Source organism: Netta rufina, assembly GCF_964035555.1.
Source record: "Netta rufina genome assembly, chromosome: 6".
Lineage (NCBI taxonomy): Eukaryota > Metazoa > Chordata > Aves > Anseriformes > Anatidae > Netta > Netta rufina.
The window spans coordinates 10342335-10357554 of NC_140129.1; the positions used below are offsets into that span (position 1 = coordinate 10342335).

General features: G+C 39.3%; 1 protein-coding gene across 1 annotated transcript in view; it reads left to right on the plus strand.

The window, feature by feature from the left end:
• The window catches only part of DRC11 (dynein regulatory complex subunit 11), a gene marked incomplete at both ends in the record, with an annotated part of 103227 nt that overhangs the window by 54558 nt on the left and 33449 nt on the right, over positions 1 to 15220 (plus strand). The window contains 4 exons of the mRNA XM_084289409.1: positions 3401 to 3523; positions 8131 to 8206; positions 13867 to 13973; positions 14188 to 14283. Coding sequence (XP_084145535.1) covers positions 3401 to 3523; positions 8131 to 8206; positions 13867 to 13973; positions 14188 to 14283 — 402 coding nt within the window. The remainder of the gene's footprint in view (positions 1 to 3400; positions 3524 to 8130; positions 8207 to 13866; positions 13974 to 14187; positions 14284 to 15220) is intronic.

The following is a 15220-nucleotide window of genomic DNA, read 5'->3' on the forward strand; positions in this document are numbered from 1 at the left end:
GAAGCTGGAGGGAAGGTGGCAGGTAGAGAACATTTACAGCATACTGCATGTTATGCACAAGTCGTGTAGATGTCTGATATTTGGTATGCTACTGTGGGACAGGGGGATGGCATTTCTTCCCATCTCAGTCCTGTTTCCTTGGAGAATAAACATTTTTGCCTCAGACATCAGAATAGCTTCTTCTTGAAGAGCTAATTCTCAAAGACAGCAAATTCTCTCCAGAGACAGTAGGCTCTGAACACATTGTTTCTGTTCAAAGTAGTTTCAGAGCCAGAATTACAAGGCTCTGAGGCTGTCTCACCCACCGCAGCTGGCAATCTAAAGTTCCCAAACTCACTCTATCACTGCTTTTTTCTTTTATGCCCACAACACTAATAAAGGCAAAAGGTTCAAACGAGGTCTTCTTTCAAGGAATGAGGGAAGGGGTTATTCTTGAGGAGGAACATTTACTTCAAGTTTCTGCTTGCCTGAGCCAACACCAAGCTTTCTGTGACTGAGGAACACAGAACATAAGTGAGTCCTACTGGCAGCCAGTGGTTTTCGGATACTTGGCTCATACATTGACATCAGGCATTCCCATTCATTGGCTGCCCTCAGTTTCATCGCCCCCGTCTTTCCCAAAAAAGGGGATTTGCACTGAAAAAGTTTGGAAACACTTAAACTGATATATAAAAAGGAAAGTCAATTTGGCTTTTGTGGAAGATCAGTTTAGAGCAAAGTGTCTTTTCAGCCTTGAAATAAAAAGTTACTGGATAAAAGTCATCACTAGGTCTACAGGGCTCCTACAGCAAGACTAGGAAAAATTGAGACTAAAATTCATCCACTCTCACCGATGTGCATTCCCTTCCCCAACATTAAGGGTTTTCAAAGTGCTTTCAGCATCATTTCAAAAAGAGACAACCTCGCAAAGAAAAGGGCAGGCTGAAATAATTTAGGAAGGCATCTGCTTTTATTTCCACTATGAAGTTTTCTTCAGGGGAAAAAATGTATTATAATGCAGGTGAATTGCTTAGTTTCTCAAACTAACCTTTGCTTGTCCTTTCCTTTCTTTCCCGTTCTTTTGTCAGATTCCTCAGGCATCTTCTTGTAGCTGGAGGAGAAATTGTTCTGTATAGAAGAATACAAGCCATGTAAGGTTAGGTACACAGCCAGCTTTCACCCCACCTCCCAGTCCTCTGCAATTACGAAGCTGCTTAGAGCACAAGTGCAAGCAGAGCTGGAGAAGCCGTACCAAAAGAACATAGGGGAGAAGATATATCTGATGCAGAAAAGGAAAAATCCTATTTGCTCTGTCATTCTCTTTTGGGAAGCAGAGACACGCTTCAGAAAAGTCTGGCTTTACATGCTGACCACACCACCACCTAGGACAGAGGCCCTACATGTACGCAACCTCTGCCTTCAGTCACTGGGCATGGTTCTGGACTTGACTTCTTGTGTTCCCATATGTTGCACCCAGCACTGACTGCAGGCACCATTTGCTGTTACCTACCTAAGCAGTTAGTAGGAGGCTTCACACCACTGCTCATACCCCACACAAGCAGTTCTGAAAATGGTAAACACAAGCTTTGTTTTTCCACCCTACAAAGCTGATGAAGGCAAGACAGAAGGATAAGGGCAGTTCAACAATTCCATCCCATTATATGTTTTGTTCACAAGAACAGAAACTAACCCCTTTCCACATCTTTTTATTCATCTGCATAAAAACATGAAAAAGAAAATCGTTCCAATCAAAGTCTGCATATACTTAAAACACTGCCAGTAGAACTTGGAAGCACTGCCTAAAATTAAAACCTTTTGTTAATCACATGCGTGCTTACAGGACTCCTGCTGGATAAACCCACCCCTCGGATGCTGGAAATGGTTACAGCTACCCATTAGCAGGCAGGCAGAGCAGAGGTTGGAGGTGGAGGTGACGAGGTTGGATATCTGGCCGGGTATTAGTGCTACAGTAAAGGATACAGTCTGAGTAGCTCTGTTGGTTTTGGATACAAGAGGCCTGCTGGGACACTAAAAACCTATTTTGAACTCTAGTCAATCTATTAATCTATCCAAGAGAATGAAATGCTTCACTGCTTATCACCGCAAGATATGACTGAACGGTGCTTGGGGTTTAAATTACCATATTTAATTAAATGTAAGGTACTGAAATGCTTGGGGAAATTCAGTAATGAAATTTCACTGACTGCAAAATATAGCCCTTGTCGCCCCTCGCTTCCACTGTCCAATCTTTAATCCATTAAAAGGCATTTTTTAGAAAACAAGTATTTTTACTGTTACAGGAAACACTTGTCTTAAACTTGGAAATCTGTTTTCTACACTTTCACAGTACTGCCAGTATTAATGGTGCATTAATAAGCTTCAGTGTCCACAGATTGTTTTACACTCACCAGTGGATGATCTTACAGTTCATCTCTAGGACAAGAGAACACAATGAAAGGTGTCTGGAAACAAGAAAGTGATAGAAAAAGCAAATCTCCCTGTCTCCCTTTTCAGGTAGTAATGCATAAATGGACAGGAACTAAGCTGAAGTAGCTCTATCCAGTTATCAGCTACTGCTACCTTGCAGGGATAAAGATGCTGGGTTATCAGTGCATATCTGTCAGAGATCATCACAATCTCTCTATCCAGTCTCTCTTCCACTGCACCAATTTCAGTCTTTAGCCAAATATTGAAATTGGACATGCCTCAAGGCAGTCTCTCAGAATCCATCTGTATAATATCAATCTGCCTTAAAAATGCTAAGACACATTCATAATTCAAATACAAGTCCAGAGGGAGCTCAAAGTTGTATATCATTAGAATATTGTGCTTCTGGGTGGTTTCAGGAATTGGCCTTACTCGATAAAAGCCCTAGTGGTTTGGGACATGGAAATCACTTTCTCAAATACATGCTAGGAGTCTGTATCACCTGCATCAACGTTTGCAGGTAGGAGTGCTGTCAGCATAAGTGAAAGGGGTCACTCTGTCATGGATTAGCTGCTCTGAAGTTCTCTCCACACCATGCCAAACATCTTCTGACACCTAGATTTGTAGAATCATGTGTTTGAGAGCTTTTTTTCCCACTCCCTTCTCACCTCTAAAATGGTTGCAGATGCTGCAGTGACATGTAAGTTCTGTTCCTGCACCCCCCACAATGCAGAGTGAGTATTTGGAGTTGCCCATCACCATCTGAATGACAAGCGGAAAGGTCTAGTCAGAACGTAGCCATAGAAGACTATACCAAGCAACATTTTGGATAAAATATTGGATATTGGATTCCTCTACTGGGAAAGTAGAGGAAAGCTGCAACCAAGGCAGGAGAAATGCATACTAGTCCCTAACTCTTGCAGGACATGCCTTACACCTTACCTTGCATGTGAAAATTTTGTCCAGCTATTCATGTTTCTTTTATCTCTTTCAGGTTGCTGCAGAACTGGCTGCCAAAAAGGAGATGGCTCTGCAGAAAAAATCCCAAAAGGAAGGAAAAGAAAAAGAGAAAGAAAAGGAAAAGACAAAAGGAAAAACACAGAAAACTGGAAAAAAGGTAAGGCTTCCTGCAGTAAAATCAGTTAGCAGTTTGTGAAAACAGAGCTGAAGTCCGGCCTTCTCAACTATGTGTGGGCAGAGAATATTAATTCGTATTGCCACCAAGGCCTAGGCCCAGAAGATATAGGGACTGGTTAAGGCCAGACCCTCTGAGACTTTCAGTCAGCTTGATGCTCCCAGGGAACTGAATTTCACCTCTCATTTTTTAGGAAAAGAGTTTGCTTGGCCATGACTCAGCTAAGTGGAAAGAACTGATGTAGGTGGACAGAATGCCAGAAAGAGATGAGGGGAAAAAAAAATACACTTTGTGGAATTGACCTTGTTACCAAGACACTTTTCAAAGCACTGCTGCCTTTTGTACAGATGGAAAACTGGCCACCATTTTGCTCTCCAGGCATTTACACTCTTAATGTGGAATAGGGAGAATTTAGTAACTTCACACAAGAACTAGGAAACAAGAACCTCAGTTTCCATCAGATACCCGCTTTTGATCTTGCTTGGATTTCAAAACTTATTTTACATACAGTTCACTAATGGCTGGCTGTGTTTTGTAGTGCAAGCCAATATTTTGTAAGCCCGTAAATAGCAGTCATGCATTTTCAGTTTGCATTCTTAGGATATGAACTCTTTTCTGCCTCGTGTTACAGCAGACACCACTTAACGTGTGATATATTCCCTGAAATCTTTGTTACACTAAGGTTCTGGTTTCCCTAAAGGTGTGCTCCCAAATTATTTCAGGAGCAGCTTTACAGAGAAAAGCATCCCTGCAACAGCAGTGACCTGAGGGCATATTCAAAACCAAGCTTTGCAACAAAATCGTATAGTTTTGCTGAAGCAGCAACTTTTAGTTATCATTTACTTTATAGTATAAAGAAACACAAAATAATGTTTTTGTTTTTTAATAAGGGTCATTAATCTGAGTATGTGGAGGAAAAGAGGTCAATACTCTGGCACAAAGCTTACTCTTCACTGCAAATTTTACACAATTTCTGATTTTCTGAATTTCTGATTTTAAGTGTTAACCCTGGAACAAACCAAAAACATGCTTTTCTCAAGCAACAATCATCACTTTGGCCAAAGCTCTTATAACAGCTAGCCAGGAAACTAAGTTACATGAATTTAAGAAGCATCAATCTGTCTAATTTGGATGAAGATAAAGTGTTAACCCACAGCTGAGATAGTGTTTTCAGCTTGGAAAGATGCTGTTTGGGTCATACAAGACCCAAGAATTTGGGTTATGGGGTTTTGTTTTTTTTTTGTTTATAAATGAATATGTATAGAAGGCTGAAGGAAAAGCATGTATAAAAATTCTCCAAGCTCTGAGCCTGAGGCCCATCTTGTGCAGAGTGTGTGGATAACTTGAAACTCCAAATCTTAGTCACACACATCTTCAGACATCTGTTATTTGTCAGGGTGCTGCTAGATCACAGGGTGACAGCATTAGTGAGGGCACCAGGCTCCAAGGAGCAGGAAGTGGACTGCTGGCACCACCTCGTTGTACCTTAGCTGGCAGAGCTGAGCCCAGAAGAGCAGGAGGACAGAAAGAGGAGCATAATCCCTGCAGACCTAAACCTAATACCGATACCAAGTTGTCCATAGATTTCTAGGGAGTTATTCAAGTGCCAAGTTCAGCTCTGCAGGACCACTTCCTCCTGTGACCCCTTTAATCAGTATGGCTATTGCAGAGCTCTGGAGGATCAGATAAAAGTACACATAATGAAAGCCATTGCTTAGAAAAGCCTTTGCCATTACAGACATAGAAGAGCATTATTCCCAGCTACAGGACCTCGTAGCATCTCAAACTGTCCAGCTCTGCTTGGAAGCATTCACAAGGGTGTCCTCTAGCATCTTTCTACGTGGCTTTGTCCTTGTCCTCTGTCCTTTCCAACTCAGCCAGCCCAGAAAGAAGCTGTGATGCACCTAGTCATGCAGAGGCAGCAGAGAAGGCTGTTCCAGACCCTTCAGTCCAAGTTAAAGTGAGTCATTAATGCTTAGACATGCTAAAAACGCCAAACCTAATCTCCAATCTGAGCTTCTGAAACTGAATGTCAACTAACCCACCTGCTTAAAAACATGACTTTCACAGAATAAATTTGATTCCTTGTGTTTTTCATCTTCCATAAGATGGTAAGATAAGAACCAAGACTACACCAGAAATGAATCCTTATCCTCTCACAACCTCTGCAAGGTTCTTTTGAAACAGGGTGAAATAACAATATAGAGCTCTGGGGCTTTATAACCTGATGTCGTTCTCATCTCTTCAGCCATCACAAGTCCTGTCAAGTAAAATTCTGAGCCATTATATCAGGTTCTCTATGGTTCATTGAGAAAGAACAAAGGGAACATTCTCTCCAAGGTTATAATACTGACAGGGAAAATAGCATCTAAGACCAGTTGAGAAGTGTATGGAAAAGTTCTAACAGCAGGACTCTTATTTTAATAAGTATAGGCGATAAGTCATAGCAGTGCAGTCAAAGAAAACCCTTGCTCATAACTTCACTTCTTTAAGAAAACAAAAGTTTGATCCCAGAAGGAAATTTAAATATTTCTGAAGCCTGATAGCAATCTTTAAAAAGACGTATTTCATATCAAAGTAACTTCATTTTTTTTCCTCTGTAAGGTGTTGATCTGATTTTCCATTGGACACTTGAGGGAAAAAAAAAAAAAAAAAAAAAAAAACCATCAGCACCATCTGATTCCTCTTTCCAAGAGCAAAGCACATTAGACCAGTTTGGGCTGCTTCACCCAGTAACATTCTGCAACTGGTCTCCCTACAGAACATGAGCAAGGCTGCACAATTCACAGATTTCATCCAGAAACATTAAACAGTGAGGTGCATTTTATCCTCATGGAAATCCATTAATAAAATCTCCATAACAGAAGTGCAGAACAGTTAATTCACAGTGTTCCTTGCTGTTGAATGAGAATATAAAGCCATCTAGCATGGGCTAGAATTCAGAAAGCTTCAAAAACATTAAAACTATTATTTCCATATTTGTGCCTAAATTGAAGTGTATATTGTTGGTTCAAGGTACTTTAGTACACAGCACAGAATAAGCGTGGAATCAATCCACTGAACACAGAAAAATACATCAACTGACTTCAAAGGAAAAGAAGTTTTATACATTACATTGACCCTTGTTCTGTTAATACATGCAAGAGGGAATACAGAACAGCACTCTGCAACTGTCCTTTGGACACACAATAGTTTTGATTAAAGTCAATGATACTGACGTAAATATTGTTATGTCAGTATACAGAAATCATTGAAGCTAGTAATTAAAATTATCTATTGGTTTATTTTTAACAATAAAAGAAATGTTAACCCCCATCCTATGCTACTGAGTGGCTAAAAATGAATACCAATCCCATTTTTAGGCCTTTAATAGTTAGCAATTACAAGTATGCTCTTAGAAGAGCATCTTTTAATCATTTTCTAAAAATGTCAAAGTGCCACACCCTGCCAAAACTGAATACTTGCATAAGCAAGGATTTAGATTCCAAAAGTCAAATCCTCAAGCACTTGGCTATAGTTAACCCAAATGATTCTTGATGTTTAATTTAGAAACTCCTGAATCTTTTTCAAATATAGCTATAGACCATGGCATAGAAGTGGTAAATGTATTTAGGTTCTGCATGTCCTCCTGGGCCTAAACTTTAATTGCTATAGTAACTTAATTAAAAACATTTAATAATTCATGTGACCTGTCTGCAGATGTATCTGATAAGCAAGTAATGGCATCTAGTTAAGGAGACACTTGTAGGGTTTTTGTTTTGGTTCTAGTTATTTCAGGAACTGCATCTTATAACTTCCTTATAACCAGCACCTTACAGACTAGTCATTGATTATCAAAGCCAGATACAACTTGTGTTGTCTTTGGTAAATCCACACCAGCTCCTCCTCAGATATAACTTCCCACATAACTGTTACCTTACTAGCATTTTGAAGATTTATGACTGACACAATGCGAAGAATCTTTTATAGCTTTCTGACAAGATTTTCCATTAGAAACGCTGGTTCAAAGAAATTAAACTATTTCAGGAACTTGTCAATGTCATTTAGTTCAGATAGGAAAGCATCAATATGTTTTGATTAAGTGGAAACCAAATATTTTGTTTTGCAAAATACACCAAGTTCATTATTTTTCTAATAACAGATTAAAATGAGGTTTCAACAGCTTGGAATTACCCACAGGTTGGGAATTCCTTTGGTGCATGGAGGGTGCAACTCAAGAAAAACTGAAAAAATAGCAAGGTAATTTAATTTACACGTTTTGCAAGTATGCTACCTATATTACAGATTCCAACCAGCCTAAATATAATTCTTGTGACCTCAATAGGCCAGTTTATGAACTGACACTCTACCCTCCTCTTTTTATTATTTTTTTTAATTTATTTATTTTTTTTTTTTTAAAGAGGATAAATTTTCTTTATACCCTGTTAGGAAAACCGTAGTTGATGAAAAATTTCATCACAGCATGATGAAATGGTGCCTTATTCCTCACATTGCAAAAATTAAAAGTGAGAATTATGACTTTTTCACACTAAGTTACTACATACATATATTAATATTCTGATTTTTCTTTTTACCCCCCTCGAGTCTAGGAAGAGGATGAGGGCTGGAAAATGGCTCCCAGTAATTTCCTTTCAATAATGGAGGAAGGAAGCAGTCAATACAAAGGTCAGTAGAAAAAGATAACAATTACAGCTGGAATGTTCTTCTAATTCAGTTTAGTCTGAATGTCATTCCTGTAAGGTCAAACTGCACAGCTGCCCAAACTGTGTAACTTTATAGAAATGAGGACATTAGATAAATGGTATTTAGGAAGTCTCAGTACCTCAAGTACCCAGGAGTCTCAAAATCATTGTGCTAATCACAAAGGATGGTACATTCCTGTCTGAGTGACAGTGGCCAAACTAGAACCAGAAGTACATACAAATTTTCTAAGAGTGGTAAGAATTACATCTGAACAGCAAATGATTTAATAGCACCATACTGTAGATGAGGCTTCAGCATCAGTGTTTTCATGCTCTTATAACTGCTGTCTGCCCCTCATTCATGGAAGGTGTCTATAGATACTATTTGCACAGTCCACAGCTAGTCAAATTGTCTTTGATGTTTTAATCTTTTTAAGCAGAAGCATGAGAAATGCTGCTAAAGTACGAATATACCTCAAAGTGTTTGCAACTTCCCAAATATGATTGAATATATAACATATAGCTTGGAGTTGTATAATCGAAGCCCTGTCACAATTAAAAATATTCTCTTCTCCTCACTCTGCAGTGTTTATGGCTTGTTAAGAGTTCTTTATATGAAAAATACTCATTTCTCTCCAACAAATCACTAGCAGAGTGTTCTGCCCGATTTGAGTTGGCTGGAGAGAAAGCAAGCAACTTTAAATATGCACCAGCACAATTTTGCCAGACTTCTGGCTTCTAACAATTCAGATTCTGTTCTACATTGTAAATCAAAGGAGCATTATGCTTGAAGAAAGTTCTTAGTGCCAAACTTTACTCTTGATTGCTGCATCAGAACCCCACTGAAGTCAGCAGGAATTTTAGATAAGGATCAGTTTCATCTATACTATTTTCCTTAACTATCCCAGAATATTACTTGTGCTTTTTTTATACACTCAGGACCAGATGTCACCTTGCAACCCAAAACCAGCAATAGCAAGACCCATATTTCCCATCCAGCTAGTCCCAAGAGCTGCAAGAGGCAGGGTAGAGTCCCCACCATTTGCAAAGTAGCAACAAGAGGGCAGGAGGGTTTTACATTGTCAAGTAGGTTTGGCAAATACACTTATCCAGCATCCTGCTGAGTATGCAATAGCACAGCTATGCTTTCCAGTGCTTCTTGGAACCCCTGCTGAGGCTTTGCAGCATCTAGCAGTATTTAGTACAATGCTGAACTGTGAATTCACCAACTCCTTGTATTTGCGCCTATTAATAACTCTCCTCCAGGTTGTGAAAGACCTCACACTCAGGCTTTAAATAGTGCTTCCAGCACAGTGGACGTGAGTGCTGGGGATAAAAACACCGGGGGTTGATAATTTAGTTTGATAGGAAGGGATACTCCCAAATTTCACCACGATCTCAAGTAACAAGTCAGGGGGCTTATGAGAAGACAGGGACATGTTTGTCACCCAGACTGTAATGGAATACCACTTCATATACTGTCACCCCTATCAAGATATATCCTTGCAGAACTCAAAGCATGTAACACATTTTGGGGTTACTCATGCTGGCCAACTTTTTGCACGAAGAGGAGTGCTGAACTGGGAGGTGTTTTCCTATACATTTCACAAAGCCTCCCAAGGACAACTCAACAGCTCATTATCTGTCTATAGAATCTCCACTCCCACTCAGGCGCCTAAATTGGATACTTAAAGCCAGTTGGTGTGAATACCTCCGTCATCCCATGACATACTGACAGCACTTGCTAATACAATATAATAATGCACTCAGGTAGGTCAGCCACAGGCCTACCTTTTGTGTTAGGACACCAGTGCTCATCGCCAGCCCATCCCACCAGAGCTGACACCTGTACCTCTAACAGCATACAAGGAACCATTTTCTGCAGAGCACAACCAGAACTCCTCAGAGTGGAAAGAGCTCCTCACGCAAGCTTCAAAGAATAGCTTCAGTTGTCTTACGTACAGTAAGAATCTGTAGCTGTCCAGTTAAACCTCAGTTGTGTTTTTTTTTTTTTTCCTTCTAATGATTCAAGTCTACCCAACACCATAGTTACTTTTAGTAAAGAGCTGTTAATTCCTCCATGTAGCAGTCTCTTTCCTCATTCAGCAGCACTTCATGCTTTTATTGTGCCTAACCACACAGTTATCACCACTTTATCGCAATATTACCTGGTGGTTCAAAAAATTGAATTTAGTCATGGATGAGGTTCAGTTTTTCAAGGCACCCAGAAGTCTAGAACATCTGATAGGAACAGCGTAAGCAATTTCTTACATTTTTAATTTTAGCCTGCTTTCATTTCAGTAGCAGAATTGTTTAGAAAAAGGTTTGGGTTTGATCTTTCTACATTGGGAACATTTTTCTATTCTTATGTGATAGTAATTGAGCTATTCTTACAATTTGCATAGAAGTTCAAACTTATTACTGCATAAATCTTGAAAGCATCACTGAAGTAAGGGAGCTTGATTAAGATTTATATCAGGTGCCTACAATGGAATTAAAGGCCTTTATGAATGCAGCTGCAGTCTACTAAGTGAGAGCTGTCCAAACAGTGAGCGTTTTCATTTTGTCACCTCTCCCCCAACTCTTACAATTAAAAAGTCTTTCCATCCCCTGAAACTGGTTGATTTGTTCTTGGGTTAAATGTTGTAAAAGACGTAGATCAGCTTTCACAAAGATCTAAGTATTTCACTTACAGACTTTTCCATACCGATCCCACCCCACATTAGAACTACTTAAATAAACCTCACTGGAATTCACAAACACTTTTGCTCTCCCAAAACTGTATTTGGCAGTTTTACTAGTTGCTAAACTACATTTGCCAAGCCCTATCTAAAACACTTATTTTATATACTTTTGTTGGAAACAGCCAGTTTCTCTGCAGGCTTACTTATACACTACTTATACATGTACACTGGAATAACAGGAGTATGTGGAATAAATGTAAGTAGCCTGAATCACTACCTCGGTCTCCCTGGGTTTTATTTTTGCAGTACACCATGCTGTAAGGCAACAAAGTGCTATTTCCCCCATTTTACAGGTAGCCAGTTGATATTTGACTTAGTGTTGCAGGGGATATTTCAGTCGGAACTAGAGTTCAACTTCAATACTGCATGACCCAAATTTTAAGGTGGGATGATATTGTGTATTTTGCCTTGTATCAAAAGATTCAAACCCTTTTGTCAGGAGGTTGAAAGTAGTCATGTTAAGAAGAAAAGCTTCATACTTCAGATAAAAAGTACTTCAATTATCAGTCACAAGCTGCTTTGAAATTCAGAGATATTGGAATTACCTGCTAGTCTGCAGAAGAAAGCTAATGCTGCTGAAGTGATGTTAGCAATCACATTAGTGCACTGGCTGCCTTTTGAGTCCTGAGCTCCGGAGTTATGCATATAAAATAATCCAAAGATAAGCATGCTTTATTTTAGAAGAGGCAATATAAATCGCAGTGCACACACAAAAATAGTTCCCATAGCTGCACAACCCATCTGTAACAAAATACCAGCCTCTTTTGACTGGCCAGTGAAAACAACATCCTTAGCCTTCTGACCTGACTTTAAAAATAGCTTTGAAATGTTTTGTTGATCTATGAAAGAACAACATAGCACCTAACACCTATGAGTTATTTATCTCTTTTCTAAAATTAGAGACCTCTAACCCAGTGTCTAATATAGCACTCAGAACTCAGTGCCAGGTAATATCAAAGGCAACTGCCTAAGCTGTGTGAGGACTGTTGCTGCTTTGCCTGCAGTGGATATTAACTGCTAATCGATTTACAGAATGACAATAAACAATTATGAAAAAACAATAAAAATCTATGATCCCTCTATGAAAGACAAATACCGAAGACCTAGTACTCCTCTATGAAAACATAGCACTTGCAACCTGTTGACCCAGTCAAGAAAGTGTTTAAAAATTCACATTACAGAGGAGTTATACACCCTTTCCCCAAGGCTGAAATTCCAAACTGATAACCCTGGAGGAGGTACTGTGCAACTAGGGCAAATCAGCTTTCTTTCTTGAAATATTATGTGACATCTGTCACGCCATTTGATGACCCATGAGTAATTGAAAGAAATTAATGTCTGTACCTTGGAGTTTTTCTTCCTTCCCCCAAATCCACTGTCCTTCTCCATCTCTACCATTTTTTGTTATGAAATTAAGACTACTCACCTGCAAAAACTATTCCCCTTGTGTAAAGTCACAAATACTCTGCACATAATTGGACTCTGAAAATTCGTAGAGGATGGAAATAGCAGACAGTATTATATTAACTGAACTAAAACCTGAATGATCTCCTATGGGTACTGTGAAAACATTTCTGAATTTATAGTGCCTTAGAAATGGCAGTAGGTACAGGAAAGAGTTCCCTGTGCAAAACAGATTCATAAAGGAGCCTATGTCTTAAAGTAGAGAGTTGTCATTTTAAATCATCTGGAAATTGAATTAGCACATACTGCTGGAGATTAGCTGTCATTTATAGAGATATTGTCAGAGCTTGAAATGCAAGGAAATTAAAGATATGAATTGGCCTCCTTTAAATAAGCTCAAAAAAATGTAGAAAAGGGGGAGGCATTTCCATTAAAAAGGTACCTTCTGCTAATAGCAGAGGATTCAGATATGCACAGAGCTTGCCAGACATCATTTAGTTCTTTAGAAAGAGCAAATAACAGTTGCATCAACAAAAATAACTGCACTTCAGCATCATTAGCTACTTTATTGTAAATAGGATTTTTTTGATCAGTTTGCACAAGTTTGCTTGGTTCCTTGAGTGTGGTCTCTGTAATACATATGGCTTACACATCACTAAGAAACAAAGGTGCATCAGTTGAGTCTCATCTCTTCTGCAGAAGGACTTCAGATGCCCTTTCATTAGGGCATCAAGCTTAAAACTCCCTAGAGCTGTGGCTTTATGCCACTCAGGGCTTGGATGCAGTTTATTGCTGTCAGACTTGCTGTCCCCTCTCACTCCTCTTTCTGTTGTTCTGAGGGCAGGCGTTTATACCTATATTCCAGCGCTCCTGACCCATATTTCAGCTTGATGGGAATTACTGCAGCTGAAAGTCCTCTTTCACTGAACACTAGATAACAGACCAGGAGAGAACAGGGAAAACTTCCTCCTTTAGATTACACCTCACTTTGGTCCCCAAGCCTGCATTCTGCCAGCCAAGAGATACATGTATGTAGAAAGCACACTCCTCAGAACAGGAGCTGTCTTTGCAACTCTTTCATGGTAAAGATTTAAACACGATGCTGGTAAGCAGAGACAAGAGACACCAAGATCAGACATGATATGGTTAAGCTGCTACTGTACTACCTGCTCTTGAAGGTGAGCAACACTCCAGGCATTCAGCTTTACAACCAGAAAACGACAACTTCAATATCCCATTATTATCCTCCTGAAATCCAATACCAATTTACAGCCCAAGGCAAAAAGAAGTTAACCTCAAGATTTACAGATCCTAGCACAACAGGGCTCTGAACTTGGTAAGGGTCCCTAGAGCTTGCTACTTTCATACAGCTAATAATTTAATAAAAGCTGCCTACGACTAGCTTTTTTTTTTTTTTTTGTGCCTCCAGAAGCAGTTGGAGAAATCGATGGCTTCTATAACTTTTTTCCCCTTTCTTCTTTCTTTTGGATAACAGCCGTTTGGCAGAACAGAGATGAGGGATGGGATCTGCTCCAGGATCACGACCTGGAGCTGATCAAAGAAGAGAAACGGGAAGAAGTGGAGGAAGAGATCAGAGTGCAGGTGAGCTTACAATAGTAAGAGGACACTAATAATGTGCATTGCCTGTGTATATTTCTCTACAGCTGTAAGAACTGGCCCTGGCATAGACCTTACCTCTTTCCAGACTCCCTACTATCTGTTCTCTGCTTTAATGCTTGTTTGGCTGAACAAGCATTTGTCTGGTGTGGTGGCAAAAACAGAAGACTTAAAGATTCAACATTGTATGCCTGGACAGGTTGATGAATTGATGCAACAGAAACTAGAGAATCTCAAACTGGCTGTGGATGGAGAGAAGAGTGCCAAGCAGAAAAAAGGAAGAAAAAGTGAAAAGGTAAGAGCAGCAAGTTGTGAAAATTCAGGGTAAATCTCAATTCTCTACACAGATACAGTGCAAACCTCAGTTTCAGGGCCTTGTTTCTTAACTGTTATTGATTAACCTCTATAATTATTTCTTGGGACAAGTTGAACTATTCCAAAGATAAACCATTACAAGATAGATCAGACTTTCAAGAAGGATACACACCTTTTTGGAATCCTTTGGTCCAGAGGAATAATAGGAATCTTTCAGCAGTCCCTCTGTTTCTTAAGGTGACTGGCTCAGATTAATAGTCTTCCAAGGAAGGCATGGACCTGGGTGCCAGTAAGATCCCCAGCTGCTGTTTTCCTTTTAAGTGAGGACTTGGTGATTTGTTTCAAAACAGTACATCAAAAAAATTAAGTGCCTTGGTAAAACCTTTCATTTATGTATAACATGTAGATGATATCCAGCCAGGTGTACCTTAATTATGTTACTACTTAGTATTGAAGGGTTTGAGAATTTGTGATTAAGCCAAGTTTATTTAAGCATATCAAATAGGTTAAAGATATACATTATTTTAATGTGCTGCCCACATGTCACGTTCACATCTAGTTTCACAGCATTACCATATGCAAAATTCCACAGCCCACGGTTCCCTGAATTCCTCACCCAAGCATTTAAACTATAGATCATGTCAGTACAAAATAACTCAAAGCTTACAGACCCTACGGTTCAATCAGCAGTTCCACTTAAAAGGCTCAGGGCAAATAGCCAACCCTAATCTTGTGTTGTATTCTATTTCTATAATCCTTTTAGCGTGCAAATATTTGATTTTGCAGTACTTCTACTCAAATTATCTTTAAAAATGCTCTTTCACCTGACAAAGGCGTAAGGGCAATTTAATAATGAAAGACTGGAGCAACTCTGAAAAGTGATACTGATTGGATTTCTAAATCTGTTTCAAAAATAG